The sequence below is a fragment of the Bufo gargarizans genome, chromosome 2 (assembly GCF_014858855.1).
Source record: "Bufo gargarizans isolate SCDJY-AF-19 chromosome 2, ASM1485885v1, whole genome shotgun sequence".
Taxonomy (NCBI): Eukaryota; Metazoa; Chordata; class Amphibia; order Anura; family Bufonidae; genus Bufo; species Bufo gargarizans.
This window is the reverse complement of record NC_058081.1, coordinates 611,054,200-611,074,132: the sequence shown is the minus strand read 5'-3', so window position 1 is coordinate 611,074,132 and position 19,933 is coordinate 611,054,200. Positions and strand designations below refer to the sequence as shown.

Below are 19,933 nucleotides of genomic sequence, written 5' to 3'. Positions count from 1 at the left end.
TTCACCCTCTTCCCCCCCCCCCCATATTCCCAGCATGTTCACCCTCTTCCCCCCCCCCCATATTCCCAGCATGTTCACCCTCTTCCCCCCCCCCCCATATTCCCAGCATGTTCACCCTCTTCCCCCCCCCCCCATTCCCAGCATGTTCACCCTCTTCCCCCCCACCCCCCCCCCCCAATATTCCCAGCATGTTCACCTCTCTCCCCCCCCCCCCATATTCCCAGCATGTTCACCTCTCTCCCCCCCCCCCCATAGTCCCAGCATGTTCACCTCTCTCCCCCCCCCCCCCCCCCATAGTCCCAGCATGTTCAGCCCCCTCCCCTCAACACATTTTTGTGCACCCCTGTGTGACCCACTTTAATCACTGCTGTTTCCCCGAGTGTAAATATGTGATACGAACGTGTTCCCTCCGCCACCAGCAGTCAGGAGCATCCAGTGTAAATACCTGTGGTAAAGACAGGCACTGGTTCTGCTCTCCTCTCACCTCTGAGTGAGGATGCGTCCGCTTTGCGGTCACGTGATTTCTGTCACAAGGTCCCTCCGAGTCATGGGATTTAGCCTTTACCATAACGGAACGCCACAGCTGGTTACCAGGGTGACTGATCAGGCGTCCTCTACGCCTAACGCGCGAACAGGCGCGGTTTTAATCTAACCAATCAGCGATGATCCCACAAGACGACGAACGTGACTTAAAGTGGCAACTAGACCTCGGCATTCCTTCTACTGGGTTCCCACTTACACGTGCGTCGCCGCTTTTAGAAAAGTTCTATTTCGTTGGAGGACCAGCAGATGGCGCTGGCTGACCAACCCGGAACACTAATACACCGGGGAGCAGTGTCGGGAGTTCACCGGGGAGAAGACTGGCTGAAGACGGGATGAGGTTTGTATGAAGTCCCCGGAGATTGACGGGGGATGTTCGGTACAGTTTAGACTAATCCTCTTCTGTCTTTATGTGTTGTGGCCCGAAGAGGACACGTGTAGGCGACAGGCCTGGCCTTTGCTGTGTTTTCAGCCGCACTGGATTATAATTAAAGGACTTTTCCATCTAGAGCCAGTGATCTGTGAATACCATGGGGGACATTTATCAAAACTAGTGTAAAGTAGAACTGGCTTAGTCACCCATAGCAACCAATCAGATTCCACCTTTCATTTTTCAGAGCTCCTTTAGAAAATGAAAGGTGGAATCTGATTGGTTGCTAGGGGCAACTAAGGCTACTTTCACACTAGCGTTCGTCGGTCCGCTCGTGAGCTCCGTTTGAAGGAGCTCACGAGCGGACCCGAACGCCTCCGTTCAGCCCTGATGCAGTCTGAATGGAGCGGATCCGCTCAGACTTCATCAGTCTGGCGGCGTTCAGCCTCCGCACGGCCAGGCGGACAGCTGAACGCTGCTTGCAGCGTTCAGCTGTCCGCCTGGCCGTGCGGAGGCGAGCGGATCCGTTCAGACTTACAATGTAAGTCAATGGGAACGGATCCGCTTGAAGATGACACCATATGGCTCAATCTTCAAGCGGATCCGTCCCCCATTGACTTTACATTGAAGGTCTGAACGGATCCGCGCAGGCATCTTGCGCACTTAGAAATTTTTCTAAGTTATTAATGCAGACGGATCCGTACTGAACGGAGCCTCCGTCTGCATTAACATGATCGGATCCGTTCAGAACGGATCCGATCAAGCGCTAGTGTGAAAGTAGCCTAAGCCAGTTCTACTTTACACCAGTTTGGAGAAATCTCCCCCAGTGTCTTCCTTTTCTGTAAAGTGTTTAGAGATTCTGTGCGACAATTTCTTACTTTACATTTGTTCTGGGAAAGCTGGGTGACATCTAGTGTTCAGCGAACTTGTGTTTTAAGTTCAGCGTCTAAAGTTCGGGTTATCGAAGAATCTCGTTATGGATTCCGCTACCACGGACCATAATGGAATTTAGAATCCATAACGCGATTCTTCGAGAACCTGAACTTTAGACGCCAAACTTAAACCACAAGTTCGCTGAACACTAGTGATATCCATCATGGTCGCCCCAGCCATCTTCCTCATACACCTGTATACCTACTGACTACTCGGGCATCTGGGGGAGCTCAGTGAGGAGCTCATATTGGTTGTCTGTGTTAGGTCAAGGATCTGCAACTACAACTCTCAGCATAACTGCCGGTGCATGCAGGGAGGTGTAGTTTTGCTACCACTGGAGAGCCTTAGGGGGCAGATGGCTGTCTGACACTGTGACAAGATGTCTTCTTCTTTGTTTTAGATATGATATAAGAATTGGTGGAATATAACAGTATGTCATCTTCTGATCAACTTGAGGAGCTACGGCGCTTAAATAAGTGTCTCCTGGAGAAACTGAGTATTAACCGGGACGACCTTCACAAGCAGCTGTCCACCGACCGCCGCGTCCGCAATACGACCACTGAGGAACCATCGCAGGTGAGATTTCTACTCTCATACTGGCTCCATCCATCGCATGAGACCAAAAATATGTGAGTCCTGAACAGCATTCACCAGAGGCCATCACATTCAGGGATGCAGAGGTAGCAGTCGCTACGGGGCCCAGGAGCCTAAGGAGGCTGGTCAAGTTACACCTCTAAGTGGTTAGGTCAGGAATTTGCAATGGGGGAAGATGGTGGTGGTGGGGGTTCTTTTCAATTTTTGCCTCAGGCAGCATGAAGGCTATGTGCTTTCCTGTCCCTGGCCACAAAGCAATGAGGGAAGGGGGGGCCAAAGCCGAACTCTTGCACCAGGGCCCATGAGCCTTTAGCTATGCCCCTGCTTACATCACTTATCCTGTACTGATCCTGAGTTACATCCTGTATTATACTCCAGAGCTGCACTCGCTATTCTGCTGGTGCAGTCACTGTGTACATACATTACTTATCCTGTACTGATCCTGAGTTACATTCTGTATTATACTTCAGAGCTGCACTCGCTATTCTGCTGGTGCAGTCACTGTGTACATACATTACTTATCCTGTACTGATCCTGAGTTACATTCTGTATTATACTTCAGAGCTGCACTCGCTATTCTGCTGGTGCAGTCACTGTGTCCATACATCACTTATCCTGCACTGATCCTGAGTTACATCCTGTATTATACTCCAGAGCTGCACTCACTATTCTGCTGGTGGAGTCACTGTGTACATACATTATAGTACTTCTCTTGAGTTATGCCCTGCCATGACGGGGTGTTTGACAAAGTTGCTGACAGTTTCCATTAACAACAAGCATCTCTGGGGTATAATGTAGGATGTAACTCAGGATCAGCACAGGTAAAGGCTTCATGCACACAGCAGACTTTGTATTTGTGTCTGCAAAAAACAGATCAGCAAAATATGAATAGCTTCTGCATTTCTCTCTTCCCCATCAACAGGAAGGGCTATGTTCATCCGCAACGATGGACAAGAATGGAACCTGAGCAGAGATTTGCTGGTTAGCTACACGGATCCATGAAGTGTATATAGCCCCGTAATCAATGTACAACTGAATAGTGAGTGCAGCTGTGGAGTATAATACAGGATGTAACATGGATCAGTAAAGGATAAGTAATGTATGTACACAGTGACTCCACCAGCAGAATAGTGAGCGCAGCTCTGGAGTATAGGATGTAACTCTGGATCAGTACAGAATAAGTAATGTATATGCACAGTGACTCCACCAGCAGAACAGTGAATGCAGCTCTGGAGTATAATACAGGATGTAACATGGATCAGTAAAGGATAAGTGATGTATGTACACAGTGACTCCACCAGCAGAATAGTGAGCGCAGCTCTGGAGTATAATACAAGATGTAACTGAGGATCAGTACAGGATAAGTAATGTATGTACACAGTGACTCCACCAGCAGAACTGTGAGTGCAGCTCCTGAGTATAGTACAGGATGTAACTCCACATCAGTCTTATTCTACCCAACTTAATTTGTAAGTTCATAAATGTGTGTCTAAGTTTGACTTTGGTCTCATACAGGAGAAGTCCTAATGCCACAACACTGGTACACAGACCGTCTGACTGATTAGATCAACTTTCTGTGGTGACACAATGGTTACACAATGGCATAATACAATCGATCAGCTATTTTTTTTTTTTTTTTTAGACAACTCCAATTTCAGACAATATGTTCCATATTTTGTAATGTAGGCTTGTCTATAAGCCTACATTAAGGGGTTAAGTGTCTGATCGGTGGGAATTTGACCTCTGGGGCCCCCTGTTTGAATGAAGTTGCAGCCTGACAATCCTTTAAACTCTGTGGATCTGCCAGAACTAGCTAGATACAACCTATCCCTATACAACAGTGCACATGTTTGACCACCGCTTCATTCGAACGGGGGAGCACGGACCCCCTTCCTTGTAATCATCAGGAGGCCCCAGAGGTCGGACCACCACCATTCAGACACTTAAAAAAGGACATTTCATGGGTCCAGACATTATGAAATAAGTAGGGGGTTGTGTAGGGCACAGTGCAGGCATATAAGATCACTTACAAGCTTATCTGACCAGCGCTCCCTTCCCCCACTGTGCCCCCTTTTACTTTTCCCGCCTGGTATGGAAATTAATATCATCGGTACAGGGAGGAGGAGACTTCCCTGTTTCTCAGTGGGCGTCTCCCTCTCCCTGGCTGTAGCGCGGTCCAATCGCAGCGGAGAGCGTCACAGGGAGAAGGTGATATTCATTTCCATACCAGGCGGTAAAAGTAAAAGGGGGGCACAGCGGGTGAATGGAGCACTGGACAGATGATCTATTAAGTGATCTTACATGCCTGCACTGTGCCCTACACAACCCCCTACTTATTTCCTAATGTCTGGACCCATGAAAGGTCCTCTTTAAGTGGTTGTAATGGGACAACCCCTTTAATATACAGAAAACACTGAGACACTTTGAACATAAACCGCCCAACATTAATGTCAGCAATTCCAATAAAATACAGCAGAATTATGATTGCAGCTCTGGAGTATAACACAGACTGGAGCACTATATTACTTGGGGCTCGTTCAGATGGCCGTATGTGTTTTGTGGTCCGCAAATTGTGAATCCGCAAAACACGGATACCGGCCCGTACTATGATAGAAATGTCTATTCTTGTTTGCAATTGGGGGGCCACAGAACGGAAGCACGGATGTGGACAGCACACATTGAAATGAATGGGTCTGCACCCGTTCCGCAAAATTGCGGAACAGATGTGGACCCCTTCATACAGTCTTCTGAGCCCTGGTACAGATTCTAACATTCCAACTTCTTGTGTAGATTATATCTATACATTAATTGTGATTTGATTCTGATCCCACGATTCCAGTAGATTTACCGTCGCCATGTCCCAGTGTAGGTGGGGGTGAAATACTGAGCCAGCGTCACTGATCCCTCTCGAGCCACTGGCAACGTTTGGATGAATCACAGAGTAAAGCAGCTTATAATAGTGCAGTGACGTTATAAGAGGAGAGGAGTGATATCTGTGGGTAGAGGAGTAGTCATGGGGGACAGGGCGTTTCCTGGACTTTCCTGTCACTGGGGCCATTGAAGAATACTGCAGCCTGCAGAGGGAACAACAGGTTGAGATGAACTGCTCAGCAAATACAGATCAGACCAGATTTATACCTTACATGTTACCACTGGGCGTGTATAATAATCTTATATCATGCACGTGTTTGTCATCTAGACATCGAAACCTAAAACAACGCGGAATGGATGTGGGGAGGTCCCAAGATGCTCGCTGAGAAGTCTGGATCCAGCTCTGCAGACCACACAAGGTTCATCCTCCGCTGCAAGGAAAGCCCTGTGTACCCCTAAGAAGTCCCATCCTCAGGGGACTCGCCCACATGACATGTCTGCTCACGTTATGAATCTGGGGGGATCGGGACATGGGGCCTGCTCTGATCAGGGCATTATCAGGATAGGCTCTCCAGTGAAACGCGTCAGCATCCTGAATTCTACTATGATTAGCCCCAAATCTGCGGAGAACTTTTCTCCTCAGTATATCGACCGGTTAGAGGATGATGGGAACCTGAGGAACAAAGAAGCACCGACTCCAAAATCTATTCTCCTTACACCAAACCGAAGCACCAAGGTACTGTCTGTGCTGCTAAATAGTGGCCGGACCGAGGTCGGAGGGTGCGAGTGTCCTGTGCCCGACTCTAGGAATCCTTACTCCAGCGTCAAATATTCAATTCATCCATTTCTGGGAAAGCTGGATGACAATCAATATGGCAAGCGTCACGCTTCAAGCAGTGGTTAGCACCCAGCTTTCCTAGGATAACCCGTCTGGGGGTGGATCACTAGACCATTTTGCTGATCAGTATTATGGGTATCGGGGAGCTGTACGGCGGTTGTCACCCAGCTTTTCTAGAATCGGATAGTCTATGACTCAAGTCTTATCATTCATTGTTTTGAGGGGGAACACTTTTTATCTGACTTTAGCTTCAGGAGCATTTCCTGTTAATAAACCTCAGGTCTTGATCATATTTCCTTGTTAGATTACGTACTGAAGACATTTTAACCCTTTGTGATCCTAATTCGCTAACACATCTTCGGTCTGGTTTAGTGGAGCCCCCCCCCCCCCCATTAACCCCTTATTGAGCCCTCTAGCTTGGATAAAGCTCTTCTAGTGTTTTTAAAGCGACCCTCCGGATCAAGAAGTAAAATTCACATTAACTGGAGGACGGTCAGAACACTTACCTCGTGCCCTCCTTTTCAGCTGCAGGTCCGTCAAATCCAGGGCTCCCCTCCTGCTTGTCCAGCCTTGCACTTTGATTGGCCAGCACTGCTCACGTGAGCAGTGCTGACCAATCCGAAGGCAGCAGGAAATATATTTGGCTACCAAATGCACAGTGTGCACCAGGTAGTCTGAGAAGCGGTGTGGCCATCTTGGTTGACAGAATGGGGGCCCAAGAATGAGTGGATCTGGAAACATAAGAAAGCAGAGCACCATATAAGTGTTCTGTTCATTCCCCAGTTACAGTGAATTTTTTTTTTCTTGTACTGGAGGGTCACTTTAAGTAACCTGTCGTCAAAATATTGCCTATCCCATGTAGCGTGTAGTATTTTTCCTATGTAAAACAATTTGATGGGTTCTGTCGAAACATTTATTCCATTATGCAGATGAGCTCTTAAGTGCACCCAGGGGTGGGCCTAGCCCTCCACGCACCCAGGTTCTACAGATGCAGACCCTCACTTCCCTTGTCGGATTGACTGGGCCAGGCGTCTGAATTCTGCTTTGCCCGTTCCTGTAATCTTCTGTTTGTGCTATGGGTTACTTCATTGGATCCAGGTTCTGTACTGCCCATGTGCCAATGAAGTAATGCATGGCACAGCCGTGAGATTACATGGCCAGGCAGAGCAGAATTCAGATGCCCGGACCTGTCCATCAAACAAGGTATGGGAGGGGCTTCATCTGCAAAGCTTGTGTGCCTGGAGCGGTTAGGGCCCACCCATGGTGCACTTAAGAGCTCATTTGCATAGTGGAATAAACAGTATTTTTGGCGGGATGCAGCAACAGTTTTACATAGGAAAAGTACCGTCGTCTATTCGTTCCCTACCAGGCACTGTGCTCGCTTACATGGGCCATATCTTGATGACGGCTCCCTTTAAAATCCTATATAGACCTGGATGGGTTTGCAGCTTTAAGCCTTTACACTGAATGATTAGCGAGTATAAAAGGGGGCTGTGATGTGACTCATTCCGGGGTCTCACTCATTCTGCAAACTTACTGACTAAGATTTTCCGCATCAAAAACATCACAGTAGTCAGAAATGACAGACCCCGAGTCACTGCTCTTTATCATCTGCACAAAACAAGGAGGTCATCACCATCTTCTCTTTCAGAGAGATCCGGGGCGCGTCACATTTCTGTGCAATGATGAATCCCCTCACCTGGAGACTCAGTGGTCTGTTCGCCCGCTGCTAGGCTATGACTGGATAGCAGGTCAGTTGGTAACATCACCTCTTGAAACCTTATCCTGAGGGGCAGACAGCTCTTGGTTTAGGGGATCTGTAGGAAAAGTTAGTGGGTGCACCTGATAAATGGCTCCTGTCTGCAGTATAGCAAATTCTCCGCCAATCCACAGTGGGCTGGTGACCGCTCTTCTGGATTGGGTATATTACAGATGGGATATCTGGAAAGAACCAACTTGTGATCCCTGTCTACATATTTAAGGGGGTTATGCCACGATTAGTGTAAAAAAATGATGTAGTACGTGACAATTTCTTTCCTTTCTCAGGGGGTGTGTCCTTTCTGCTACAGCTCTCTCTACCACAGCTCAGGGTGTGTCCTTTCTGCTACAGCTCTCTCTACCACAGCTCAGGGGGGTGCCCTTTCTGCTACAGCTCTCTCTCTACCACAGCTCGGGGGATATGTCCTTTCTCAGGGCGTGTTTCCTTTCTGCTGTAGCTGTCACAGCTTCTGATAGAAGATACAACTAGAGGAAGTTGAAGGATAGAACTGGGTGTGTGCGTCACAGTCCCCCTCAGCGAGGTGGACTGAAAAATGAGGAAAAAGCAGCAGATGGCACAATATAGAAACATTTTATTGAATAGCTCAGCGGCTATGCAAAAAATGTTTAATTGCATGCAATTATTAAAGTATTAAGATACACCTGCTGGTTTGAAAAAATTTAGAATATTATTTGTGGGGCAACCCTTAAAAAAAAAAAATTGCTCTGGGTTTTTTGACAGAAAAATTGCTTAAGAGCCGGGGAACATTTACTCGCATATTAAATCCCCTGTTGATACAGTGCTGCTCATCTGGTGGTCCCCGACATCTTTTTCACTTTGCTTCAGCATCCATGTGACTGCTGCAGCCAATCACTGGCCTCAGTGGTCTCGTGCAATTCATGCAGGAATCACTGCTGAGGCCAGTGATTGCTTACAGCAGTTATGTGGATGTATGGTATGTGATCACTGCAGCAAAGGCCAGCAGGTTATAGTCACTGCTCCTGCTACATGTTTGTTTTTTTTTTGACAGCCCCTTTAATTGATTGGGTGATTATTTCTTAAAGGGAGGTTTTGAGAATTAAAAAAATAAACATGGTTTCTTTCTTCCATAAACCATGCCATACCTGTTCAGTTGAGCTGCAATAACAAGACATATCCCATGGACAAGTGTAGCGCCATTTCTGTAAAAAGCCATTTTGTTTATCTTAATCCTGGAGGATCCCTTTAATTTTCAAACTGCACCTAAATGTTTTCCGCCCCCTACCTGGGGAAGACGAATAAGTTGTGCAGATAAACAAATGTCACTGGTCCCCTTTAATTGTCTTTTTTTTTTTAAGGGAGTCTCCGTTCCATATGCAGTTTTTCCTAACAACCCTGAACTAGGGGGCGCAGTTGCACCCACTAAACGGTTTTCAGGCACCCAGTGTATCCATTATCTGCATTTTCCTTAAAATACTATGAAATAATTCCCATGTGAGTAGTCCCTGCCCAGTATGTTTTATCCTTACCAGTGTTAACCCTATCTTCTCCAGGACTGCTGGAAGTGAAGTCCCCCATCACCAATAAATCTGACCAGTTTTTCGCAGAAATCGGTGAATTCCGACGTGTCAACCAGGAGGAGTGCGCCCACGAGTATTTTACTGGGTGAGTAAATGCTGGTGACGAACGTCTATTTGTTTATGTTGAAAACCCGTATCGTAGGTTGGATTAGATTAGGGGGCGCTGTTGCTTTGTGTTTATGGGAAGTCTGTCACGCCAGCAATGGTGAGAAGTGGTACTGCAGGTGTCCCTAATTTCTTTAGGTATCCTCTTTATAAGTAAGTGTGTCAGCGATGATGAGGAATACAAGTTCATTCTAGCTGCTCTGTCTGCCCTCTATTACCAAATCACTGATAAAGCCAGTTGTTTAGGTAATAACCCTTGCAGAGAATTGCTTATAGTGCAGTTCCCTGAGGTTCAACACATGATGCATACTGGTGTGTAGAGGAGGTAGGCACCATCTTACAATGGGGTCTTGGCAGTCCATTTGCTTTTTGTTGCTGATGGGTATTCATTTGGTTTATCTTCAGATCGGGGGCACGGGATCCATCGGTAGACGATCTGGATCTCTCGATGGACACTCATCAGTGTAAGGCCACCTACATGTCTTGCAGCTTTTTGTGTGCAGAACTTAGAAGACACATGAGTCACCATCACCTTTGTGTTTCAGGTGTGTACTGCTACCGGGTGAACCAGCGGTTATTTACATCACCAATGGGTGCAGAGCCCGCATGTCCCATATGTAAGAAGCGCAGGGGCAGACGCCATATATCCTTAGAAGAGCCTGCGTATATACGGTACTTTATTACACTTACCCAAGACAATAAGCTTAGGCTACTTTTCACACTTGCGTTTCTGGGTTCACTTGTGAGATCCGTTTCAGGGCTCTCGCAAGCGGCCCAAAACGGATCAGTTCAGCCCCAATGCATTCTGAATGGATAAGGATCCGTTCAGAATACATCAATTTGGCTGCGTTTGGTCTCAGTTGTGTTTTTTAGACGGTCACTAAAACGCAGCTTGCAGCGTTTTGGTGACCGTCTGACTATGCGGAGCCAAACGGATCCGTCTAGACTTACGATGTAAGTCAATGCGGACGGATCCGTTTTTCACTGACACAATATGGTGCAATTGAAAACGGATCCGCCCCCCATTGACTTTCAATGTAAGTCAAGTTTTATCTGTGTCTGATCTGCATTTTTTTGCCAATTGCACACAGACCCATTAATTTCTATGGGTCCATAAAAAAACTTGGAAGTCGTCCGTGTGCTGTCTTCATCCCTTTGTCTGTTCTGTAAACTATAATGTCCCTATTGCGGACAAGAATAGTCATTTCTAGAAATGGGAGTGAGAAAAATGCGGATTGCACACAGAAGGTGTCTGTATTCTGTGGTTTGCGGACCTCAATACGAACACGACTGTGCGCATGAGGCCAAAAGGGTTTGTAGACTTTTTCAGCCATGTATTATTATACCAATGCATTTTAACTATAAAAATAAAAATTGCCTACTGTTCTATGTCTACAGCTCCTATGCAGACCCATGGGTCACCATGGTTACAGGCTACCTACTGTAGTCTGATCCCTATTCACACTTTTTTTCCATCTGACCCTACTGAATGTATATAACCAAGAAGAAGGGTAAGATGACACACAAGGCATAGAGACAGCACTCGGGATACTTTATGTAATTCATGAATATACAGTAATTAAGTAACATTTCAGGTGTATGGTCGCCCTTCTTCAGGCTGTATATCGCTGTCAGGACAAGTGTTTGTAGTCTGTAGTCATGGAGACACATAGGTCGGCATAGGAGCTCCATACACAAAACGGTAATTGATTTTTAATCAGAAGTATTTGCGGAGTTGCTTTATTTTTGTATTTTAAATGCATTGGAAACTATACATATAAGCCATAGTGCACATGTGCATGACATGTACGGTCTGTTCTGTTTGCCCTTGATTTCACTGGGAATGCGAGACTTAGTAGATTGTTACAGCCATTCATTCGTGGGAGTCTCAACTGATCCTCTCCCATAACTATGTCCAAAGGAGCACAGACCCTTTAAACGCCTGTGCACAAGCGGTATACTTTATATGTTATTAGTCTGTAAATGTGTTATATGTTCTTCAACCAATTAGCCAGTCGTTACTTTTTAGGGTGAGCATTCCCCGGAGCACCCTGCTACCACCTTACAAATACAGAGCCCACAGGAGAAAGAGCTTTGACCCTACGGACAGCCTTGCATTGCCATCGGTAAGTAGCCCCTTTTCTAAGTCTGCATTCCACCGTTTTATTGTGACTTTGATTTTCTGTAAAGGAAGCATATTAAAAGTTCGGCAACTTTTGAACATACTTTGTGTTTTCAGTCCCCTCCAATTTCACAATCTCCATTTGCTGTTAGTGAATAGGGCAGATTTTTATAAGGCCGGCATTTCATATGCCAGTCTTGGTGTAAAGCCTGTTAAGGTAAGGGCTCATTCAGACAGCCGTATGCTGTCCTCAAAAATGTGGATTAGATGCTGTCCCATTCACTTCTATGGGGCCCTTTTCTTCCATTGCACAGCTCAGCAAAACAAATTAAATGTGTCCTATACTTGCCAGTGAAAATCAGGACATGGCCCTATTGAAGTCTATGGGTCCGCACAAAAACGGAATGCAATCAGTTTTTTTGCGGACATGCTGAATTGTCCAGAAAAAAAACGGATCTGCATTTTTGCGGACAGCATACGGCCGTCTGAATGAGCCCTACTCACATCAGCGTTTTGGCATTCGAGTTTTTAGATCTGGCAGATCTTAAACTGTTCAGTTTAGGGCCAATGTATTGTGAATGGGGTATTATCAGTATTCATTCCGTCCCATCAGCATTCCGTTTTATGACTGGACACAAAACTGCTGCAAGCTGCGGTTTTGTGTCCGGTCATCGAAGCAGAACAAACCGGATCCTTCACTAAAAACAATGTTAGTCAAAGGTGCCGGATCCAATTAATATTAAAATGTCACCCATTGATTTACATTGTTAGTAACGGATCCGGTTTGTTCCATTTTGATTTTAACACAACCGCATCGTAATGGAAACGATCCTGATGTGTTAAATCAAACGGAACTGTTTTGGTCCGGTTTTAAGATCCTCTGCCGGATCTCAAAACTGGAAACCAAAGAGCAGATGTGAAAGTATCCTAAGATGCATGAATTTAAAGGGGTTGTCCACAGCAAGGGAGCGTATCGGAGCATGAGATTCTTCGATGCTAGCATCAGGGGGGCTGCCTGGGTGAAAATATGGGTATGTCTGGGTTCAGCTCTGAACCCAGACAACCCCTTTAATAAGAGACACAGGCCTCTCATTAAATGTGCCATGGCTTAGACTGTCCGTGAACTACACATGGAATTCTGTGACGGTTATATGTGAATGGCATAGATGTCTGCTATAATTCATGCCAATTTTCTGGAGTAAATTATAATGAGTTGGGCCAAGGCGGTACCGCTTCTTCTGCCTAAGCCTCATCCGCTTGTATAAAAAATGGCATGAGTGGTAGAAAATTCACAATATTCTCAAATCAAATGGCGCTTGCGCAAAAAGTGTTGGCTTCTGTATGCCAGGAAACTATAGCACTAGTCATTTTTCCACATACTTTTTTTTTTCTAATCCTGAGGCTTCATAATTGCCGTTTTTCACACATGTGAGTTCTGATGCACTAACAAGACCTGCACCTATGTGAGTCGGACCAGGATGGCGTCAGAGCCGTTGGATTTTAGAAACAAATGGCTCCATTCACTAAATGCAAGCAGAGATCTTAACCCCTTAGAGGGAGCTTGTCACCAGAACACCCCTTTAGAGTTTATATGTTCACACTGGTCACCCTGCCTTTTTCCCTGCGCTAGTTTTCTTGAAGTTCATAATCGTTGTATTAGTGTGGAGTCGCAATCCCGCTGGCCACTTCCATCCTGCATGTCAGCGCCAAATCTCAGGCAGGCGCGTTCATAACCCCACTAGTTTAGCACCATCTCTAACCTGTGGCTCCCCAGCTTCTGCAAAACAACAACTCCCATCGTGCCCTCACAGGCTATCAGATCATAGTGGGAGTTAAGTTTGTGCAATAGTGGGAAAACCCAGGGGTTGGAGGCCTCTGATGTAAAAAGAACTTCTCACAGTATTAGATTTTTGTCTTGTTTTTAGCATTGTTTAGCCGGATGGGAAAATGCTGTACCCTCGTGTAACCTCAAAGTCAGCAGTCTGGACCTGAAGACCTCTGTAGATCCAGATTTGGTATCTGCACCCACAACCAATAATGTGGGCACGGTAAGAGAATGTGCACGCAATTATCTCTTCAATATACTTAGCCCACAATGCACCATTCCACTAGGGGGTGCAATACATGTGCCATTGCATAGCCATCACATCCCCAATATTTGTATTGTCCCCTATACTGCTGCTGACATCTCCGTTTCATTAATACTTGAATTCCTTCTACATTTCTCCAGGACAGTTCTTCTTACTACGCTTCAAGGGCAACATCTGACAATCTGCTGAATTTGTCCCGCTCCATCACCTTCCATCACAGGAATATTAAGTGAAGGTCAAGTGGGAAGAAACCCTCCCTCATTCCAAACAAGACCTTGTGTGATTTCGGTGCATTGTCTGGTTACATCACTTGTATCTTTGCCAGTTCTATTCTTTTGTTACTCACGTCCACTGTGGTCAAGGTTTATTCCAAGACCTTAAAGGGGTTTTCCAGGATTCTGATATTGATGGCCTACTCTCAGGCACTTCTGCCAATCAGCTATTTCGTTGTAACTTCACAATGGACGATGCCAGATCTACAGAGAAACCTCTGATCAGCAGAAGTGCCCGGTGTCGAACCCCCACCGATCAGACATTGACGGCCTATCAAAAGGCTATGGGACCAAATGTAAAGGCAAAACATGATGTGACCCTAGCCGTACGTCTGATTGCTCTCTAAATCAGTATCCAGCCTAGCCGATCTTCTGTGAGCTAAACCGTGCAGACACCAGGCTGATACAGCCAGGGATTAGTGCTGTGCCTCAGAGGATTGCCTAGACCAGATCCACTCTGCCACTGTGAGAAGTAGTAGGTCTGTAGGGATTTGCAGCCTCTGGATGTCAACAAGTATGTTTCCATTTTCTGACAGCAAGTGGTGATCTTGAAAATGGTGAGGAATTATATCAGAAAGTTGTAGAACTGTTCTTTACGCAATGAATAAGCATTATATTGGCAATATTACCTTAAAGGGTTTCTCTGGGAAAGATGACATTTTGTCTAGTACCCGCAGGTCGCCTCTCTGAACAGAAGATTCATACTTGTCTGCTCCCCGCCAGTCCAGTTCTCTGGTGTCTCCATGGCCCCCGCAGCGTTCAGGTCCGGGGCAGCATGGACATGTTCACATGCTCCGTTGAAGCCAGTCATTGGCTGCAGCGTTGCCTGTGCCCATGCTGCACAAGATGTCAACACTGCGGGGACAAGACCATGGCGGTAAGGGGGAGCAGGTAAGTCTGACTCTTCTGTACACAGGCAGGCTGCTGGCACTTGACAGAATGTCATTGTTCACGTAGAACCCCTTTAAATGTAAGAACAGGACACTACATATTGTGTTACGTTCTATAGCATCCTTCAGGATTTCATCAGGGTGTCCATGCATGGATTACCCCCAGTGACTAGGACTGATCTTCAGCATTCAGACTACGAATCCATGGGTACTTTTAGCATCTGAACATACCGTATGGGTAAATTCCCATGCGGCATATCGGTTTGGACTGTCCTGTTACAGTATTCTGTAGTGGCCTTTTTGCAGTACAGGTTACTTTTGTCTGTTTCCTATCAAACGCTACCTCCCGCGTGTGTTTTTTGCAGTGACGCCCGATCACAGGTCTGTGGCATAACACAACCTGAAGTCCCCGAGCAGACCTGTTGGTCACCCTATCGTCACACACGTTGAGCTGCTCAGTGACTAAACATTAGAGACACTTTATCAGCTCCTTTTTAAATGTCACACTGGACCCATTTATATTGAAATCTGTGACTTACAACTATAAATTAGAGGTGAACGAATCAATTTGTCTCATCTACAGGACCACTTGTGTGGGGTTGCCCACCTGCCGCTAGATTGACATGGCTGGACATTTAGCCCAGCCCTGACAATTTCCTGCTTGCAACGCTGCTTCCGTTAGCCAAGAAAGGTCAGAAGCTCTGCTTCGGAAAGAGACTGCATAGGTGTCGGGTAGTGGCGCTTGCGCAGTTGCTGCCCTGAAACAGAGATTTTGCCTTTGCTTGGCTTATTGGAGCAGCCAGGCTAAGGCAACACTGACTTTTTCTAGCACGACTGATCGATTTTAACTATTGAACTGCAGTGCAAATGAATGTATTCAGTTGAATTCAATCTTGTGGACTGCAGCTGTAGTTCAATAGTTAAAATTAATCAGTCGCGCTACAAAAAGTTGCAGTGTAGCCCGGGCCTCAATGTCCGGCTATGTCAGCCTATTGGAAGGTGGACACTTCACTTGTGGGGACAGCCACCTACAGGTGAACTTCAGAATAGATTCGCTCATCTCTACTAAATATACATTTCAGTGTTTTACACTTTTTATGTCACGTCTGTTACTCTTGTTTATTTCATAATGATGACATTTTCAAAATTTTCCATGTACTATCATTTTTGATTTGAAATAAATTATTTTGTGCAAAATCTTGTGGTCCATTTTTCTAACCCTTTACAGGAAATTTCAGTGGAAAGCCCCTTTACCCAGTGATTTTTCAGGCATGTGCCAGGCTCTGGGCGCTTGCTGTGTGACCAGTGGTGTGTTGTACAGATCATACAGGCATGATATGTGGTTTCCAGTCAGGAGGGAGAGAGGTTTATCTCTTGCTGCACAATGATCCAAATTAGTTTTCCTGTTCTCCCCTATTCACATTAAGGCTCTGTCCTAGGACCCCTGCTCTTCTCTATCTACACTTTCAGCCTGGGATTGCTCATAGAGTCCCATGGCTTTCAGTATCATTTTTATGCTGACGACACACAAATCTACCTCTGGTCCTGACATCACCACCTTACTATCCAGAATCCCACAATGCCTATCTTCCATATCCTCCTTCTCCTCTCACTTTCTAAAACTTAAAGGGAACCTGTCATCACCTTTATGCTGCCCATACTAACGGCAGAATAAGGCCTCTTTCACACTACCGTATGGCTGTTTTGCGGTCCGTTTTTCACGGATCCGTTGTTCCGTTTTTTTTGTTTCCGTTCCGTTTTTCCGTATGGCATATACAGTAATTACATAGAACAAATTGGGCTGGGCATAACATTTTCAATAGATGGTTCAGAAAAAACGGAACGGATACGGAAGACATATGGATGCATTTCAGTATGTGTTCCTTTTTTTTTTTTTGCGGACCCATTGAATTGAATGGAGCCACGGAATGTGATTTGCGGGCAATAATAGGACATGTTCTATCCTTCAACGAAACGGAAATACGGAAATAGAATGCATATGGAGTACATTCCGTTTCTTTTGCGGAACCATTGAAATGAATGGTTCCGTATATGGAATGCAAAAAACGGCCCGCAAAACGGAAACAAAAAACGGTAGTGTGAAAGAGGCCTTAAGTAGAGACAGGTAAGGCTACTTTCACACTAGCGTTCGGACGGATCCGTTCTGAACGGATCCGATCATAATAATGCAGACGGAGGCTCCGTTCAGAACGGATCCGTCTGCATTATTTTTAGCATATAACAGCTAAGTGTGAAAATAGCCTCGTACGGATCCGTCCAGACTTTCAATGTAAAGTCAATGGGGGACGGATCCGCTTGAAGATTGAGCCACATTGTGGCATCTTCAAACGGATCCGTCCCCATTGACTTACATTGTAAGTCTGGACGGATCCGCACGGCCAGGCGGACACCCGAACGCTGCAAGCAGCGTTCAGCTGTCCGCCTGTCCGTGCGGAGGCGAGCGGAGCGGAGGCTGAACGCCGCCAGACTGATGCAGGGCTGGACGGCTGCGTTCGGGTCCGCTCGTGAGCTCCTTCAAACGGAGCTCACGAACAGACCTATGAACGCTAGTGTGAAAGGAGCCTTAGTTGATTTCAGCGGTCTGTCATTTATAAGTTAAAAGTAAGTGTTTGCCGAAAACCAACATCTCATTGCAGACTGAGCCTGGAAAAGAGTCACGGCCACCTGAGAAGAGTCCTGGTTATTCATGAATTCCTGCTCTCCTGCCCACCTGATGATGACTGACTGCCTTCTACCTAGTTTTCTCCCTTTTCTCTCTAGGAGAGAACTGACATTCCTCAGCAGATGGGCGGGAGAGTGCAGGAGATTAGGAATAACCAGGACTCTTCTCAGGTAGATTTGACTCTTTTCAAGGCCTGTGATGCAATGATTATGATGCTGGTTCTCGCCAACCACTTACTTTTAGCTCATGAGTGACACACCGCTGAAATCAGCATTTCTGTCACTACTTTATGCTGTCCTCAGTGAGGTTAGCATAAAGTGGATGACAGGTTCCCTTTAACATGGATAAAACAGAATTCATCAGCTTGCTCAACCCCCCAACAGACCTATCACAATAGCTGCACATTCTCCCTGGTCAACAAAGCCCGCTGCCTTGGAGTGACCTTGGATTCTGTCCTCTCCTTCCGACCGCACATCCAAGCCCTTTCCACCACCTCCAACTCAAAAACATCTCCCGCATCCGCGCTTTCCTCAACTTTGAGTCTGCGAAAATGCTTGAACATGCCCTCATTATCTCCCGCCTAGACTACTACAACATCCTACTCTGTGGCCTTCCATCTAGCACTCTCGCACCTCTCCAATTTATCCTCAACTCTGCTGCCCGACTAATCCACCTCTCACCTTATTACTCCTCTGCCTCTCCCCTCTGCCAATCCCTTCACTGGCTCCCCATTGCCCAGCAAATTCAGTTCAAAGTACTAACAAATACATACAAGGCCGTCCATAACCTGTCCCCTCCCTACATCTCTGAGCTACTTTCCCGATACACCCCCACACGCAATCTCCGATCCTCACAAGACCTCCTTCTCTCCTCTTATCACCTCTTCCCACAATCGCCTCCAAGATGTCTCCCGTGCATCCTCCATACTCTGGAACTCGTTACCCCAACACATCGGACTCGCCTACAGTGGAAACCTTCAAAAGAAACCTAAAAACCCACCTCTTCAGACAAGCCTACAACCAGTGACCCTGCTGCCTCTATACCAGCATGACCAGCTTCACCCACTCCTACTGTGTCCTTCTCCCATACCATGTAGATTGTAAGCCCTCATGGGCAGGGCCCTCTCTCCTTCTGTACCAGTCTGTAACTCGTCTTGTTTATTAGTGCAATTGTCTGTATTATGTATGTCAGTGTTTCCCAACCAGTGTGCCTCCAGCTGTTGCAAAACTACAACTCCCAGCATGCCCGCACAGCCAAAGGCTGTCCAGGCATGCTGGGAGTTGTAGTTTTGCAACAGCTGGAGGCACACTGGTTGGGAAACACTGATGTATGTGCACCCCTTATCACATGTACAGCGCTATGGAATGAATGGAGCTTTAATAATAAAGATAGTGGGGCAGATTTCTCATACCACCTGCTCCAAAAAGTTTGAAATTTTTGCACAAAACTCTTTTTGTTCCCCAAAATTATGACACTTTGACCCTGCTGCACCACATTCGACACTTTTGCTTTAAATGGTTAGTGCATGGGTATGGGGCCTAAGCCGCCATTACATTTACCATTATTTACACAAGTTTTCTAATGCAAGTAGTGCCTGAAACCTAGCTGGCTTGGGTCTCAGATTCTGGCGCATCTCATGCCACCGCACTTGAGATCGTCTAGCGATAGAAACACGTCTGTTGGTAAATCTCCCTCTTGTGTTTTGCTGTTCTATAAAAAAAAAAAAAAAAAAAAAAACTTATTTTATTTCTCTGCTGTAAAGATTGGGTGACAACTCATCTCTACAGCATTTGACTTCCAGTAAGTTGGCCTTCGGTTTTCCCAGACCCTTGAATGTGATCCATTGCATTAATCATTTAGGACTTTAGGAAAGCCGGATAGCGACAAACAGTTGTCACCTAGATTTTGGTCTCTTAGACTTGCCTCCTTGGACTCTAGGGAAGCGGGTGAGCGTATGTACCCTACAGAGATGAATGTGGGGGAGGGGTGAGAGAATAAGAAACCACCACACAGCTCTTTACAGGAAATGTGAATAGAAAAGCCGTCATTCCTAGAATTCACTGGTAGCTTTCTGTCATACTTGTTCATTTAGTCGTTATATCGTCTTGCAAAATTGTAAATCAATCCAGTAAATGTAGGGTGACTTCAGATGCAGGCTCCGTAAATGGCATGCAGCATGAGGTCTGTAATCTACTAATGTATGCATGGCAGGGGTGGTGTCACTTCAGCAAATGGAATTTATCATGTAGAGAAAGTTAATACAAGACACTTACTAATGTATACTGCTTGTCCATATTGCTTCCTTTG

General features: G+C 46.0%; 1 protein-coding gene across 1 annotated transcript; it reads left to right on the top strand.

Annotated features, from left to right (window-relative positions):
- The first annotated feature begins 574 nt into the window (after window positions 1-574).
- On the top strand, window positions 575-16,134 carry LOC122928799 (migration and invasion inhibitory protein). The gene is made up of 10 exons (XM_044282028.1): window positions 575-880; window positions 2,244-2,419; window positions 5,637-6,044; window positions 7,798-7,897; window positions 9,438-9,549; window positions 9,975-10,033; window positions 10,115-10,241; window positions 11,599-11,695; window positions 13,617-13,739; window positions 13,922-16,134. Exons 2-10 carry the CDS (start codon window positions 2,276-2,278, stop codon window positions 14,012-14,014), a joined length of 1,263 nt encoding a protein of 420 aa, XP_044137963.1. The 5' UTR covers window positions 575-880; window positions 2,244-2,275; the 3' UTR covers window positions 14,015-16,134.
- Window positions 16,135-19,933: the final 3,799 nt, after the last annotated feature.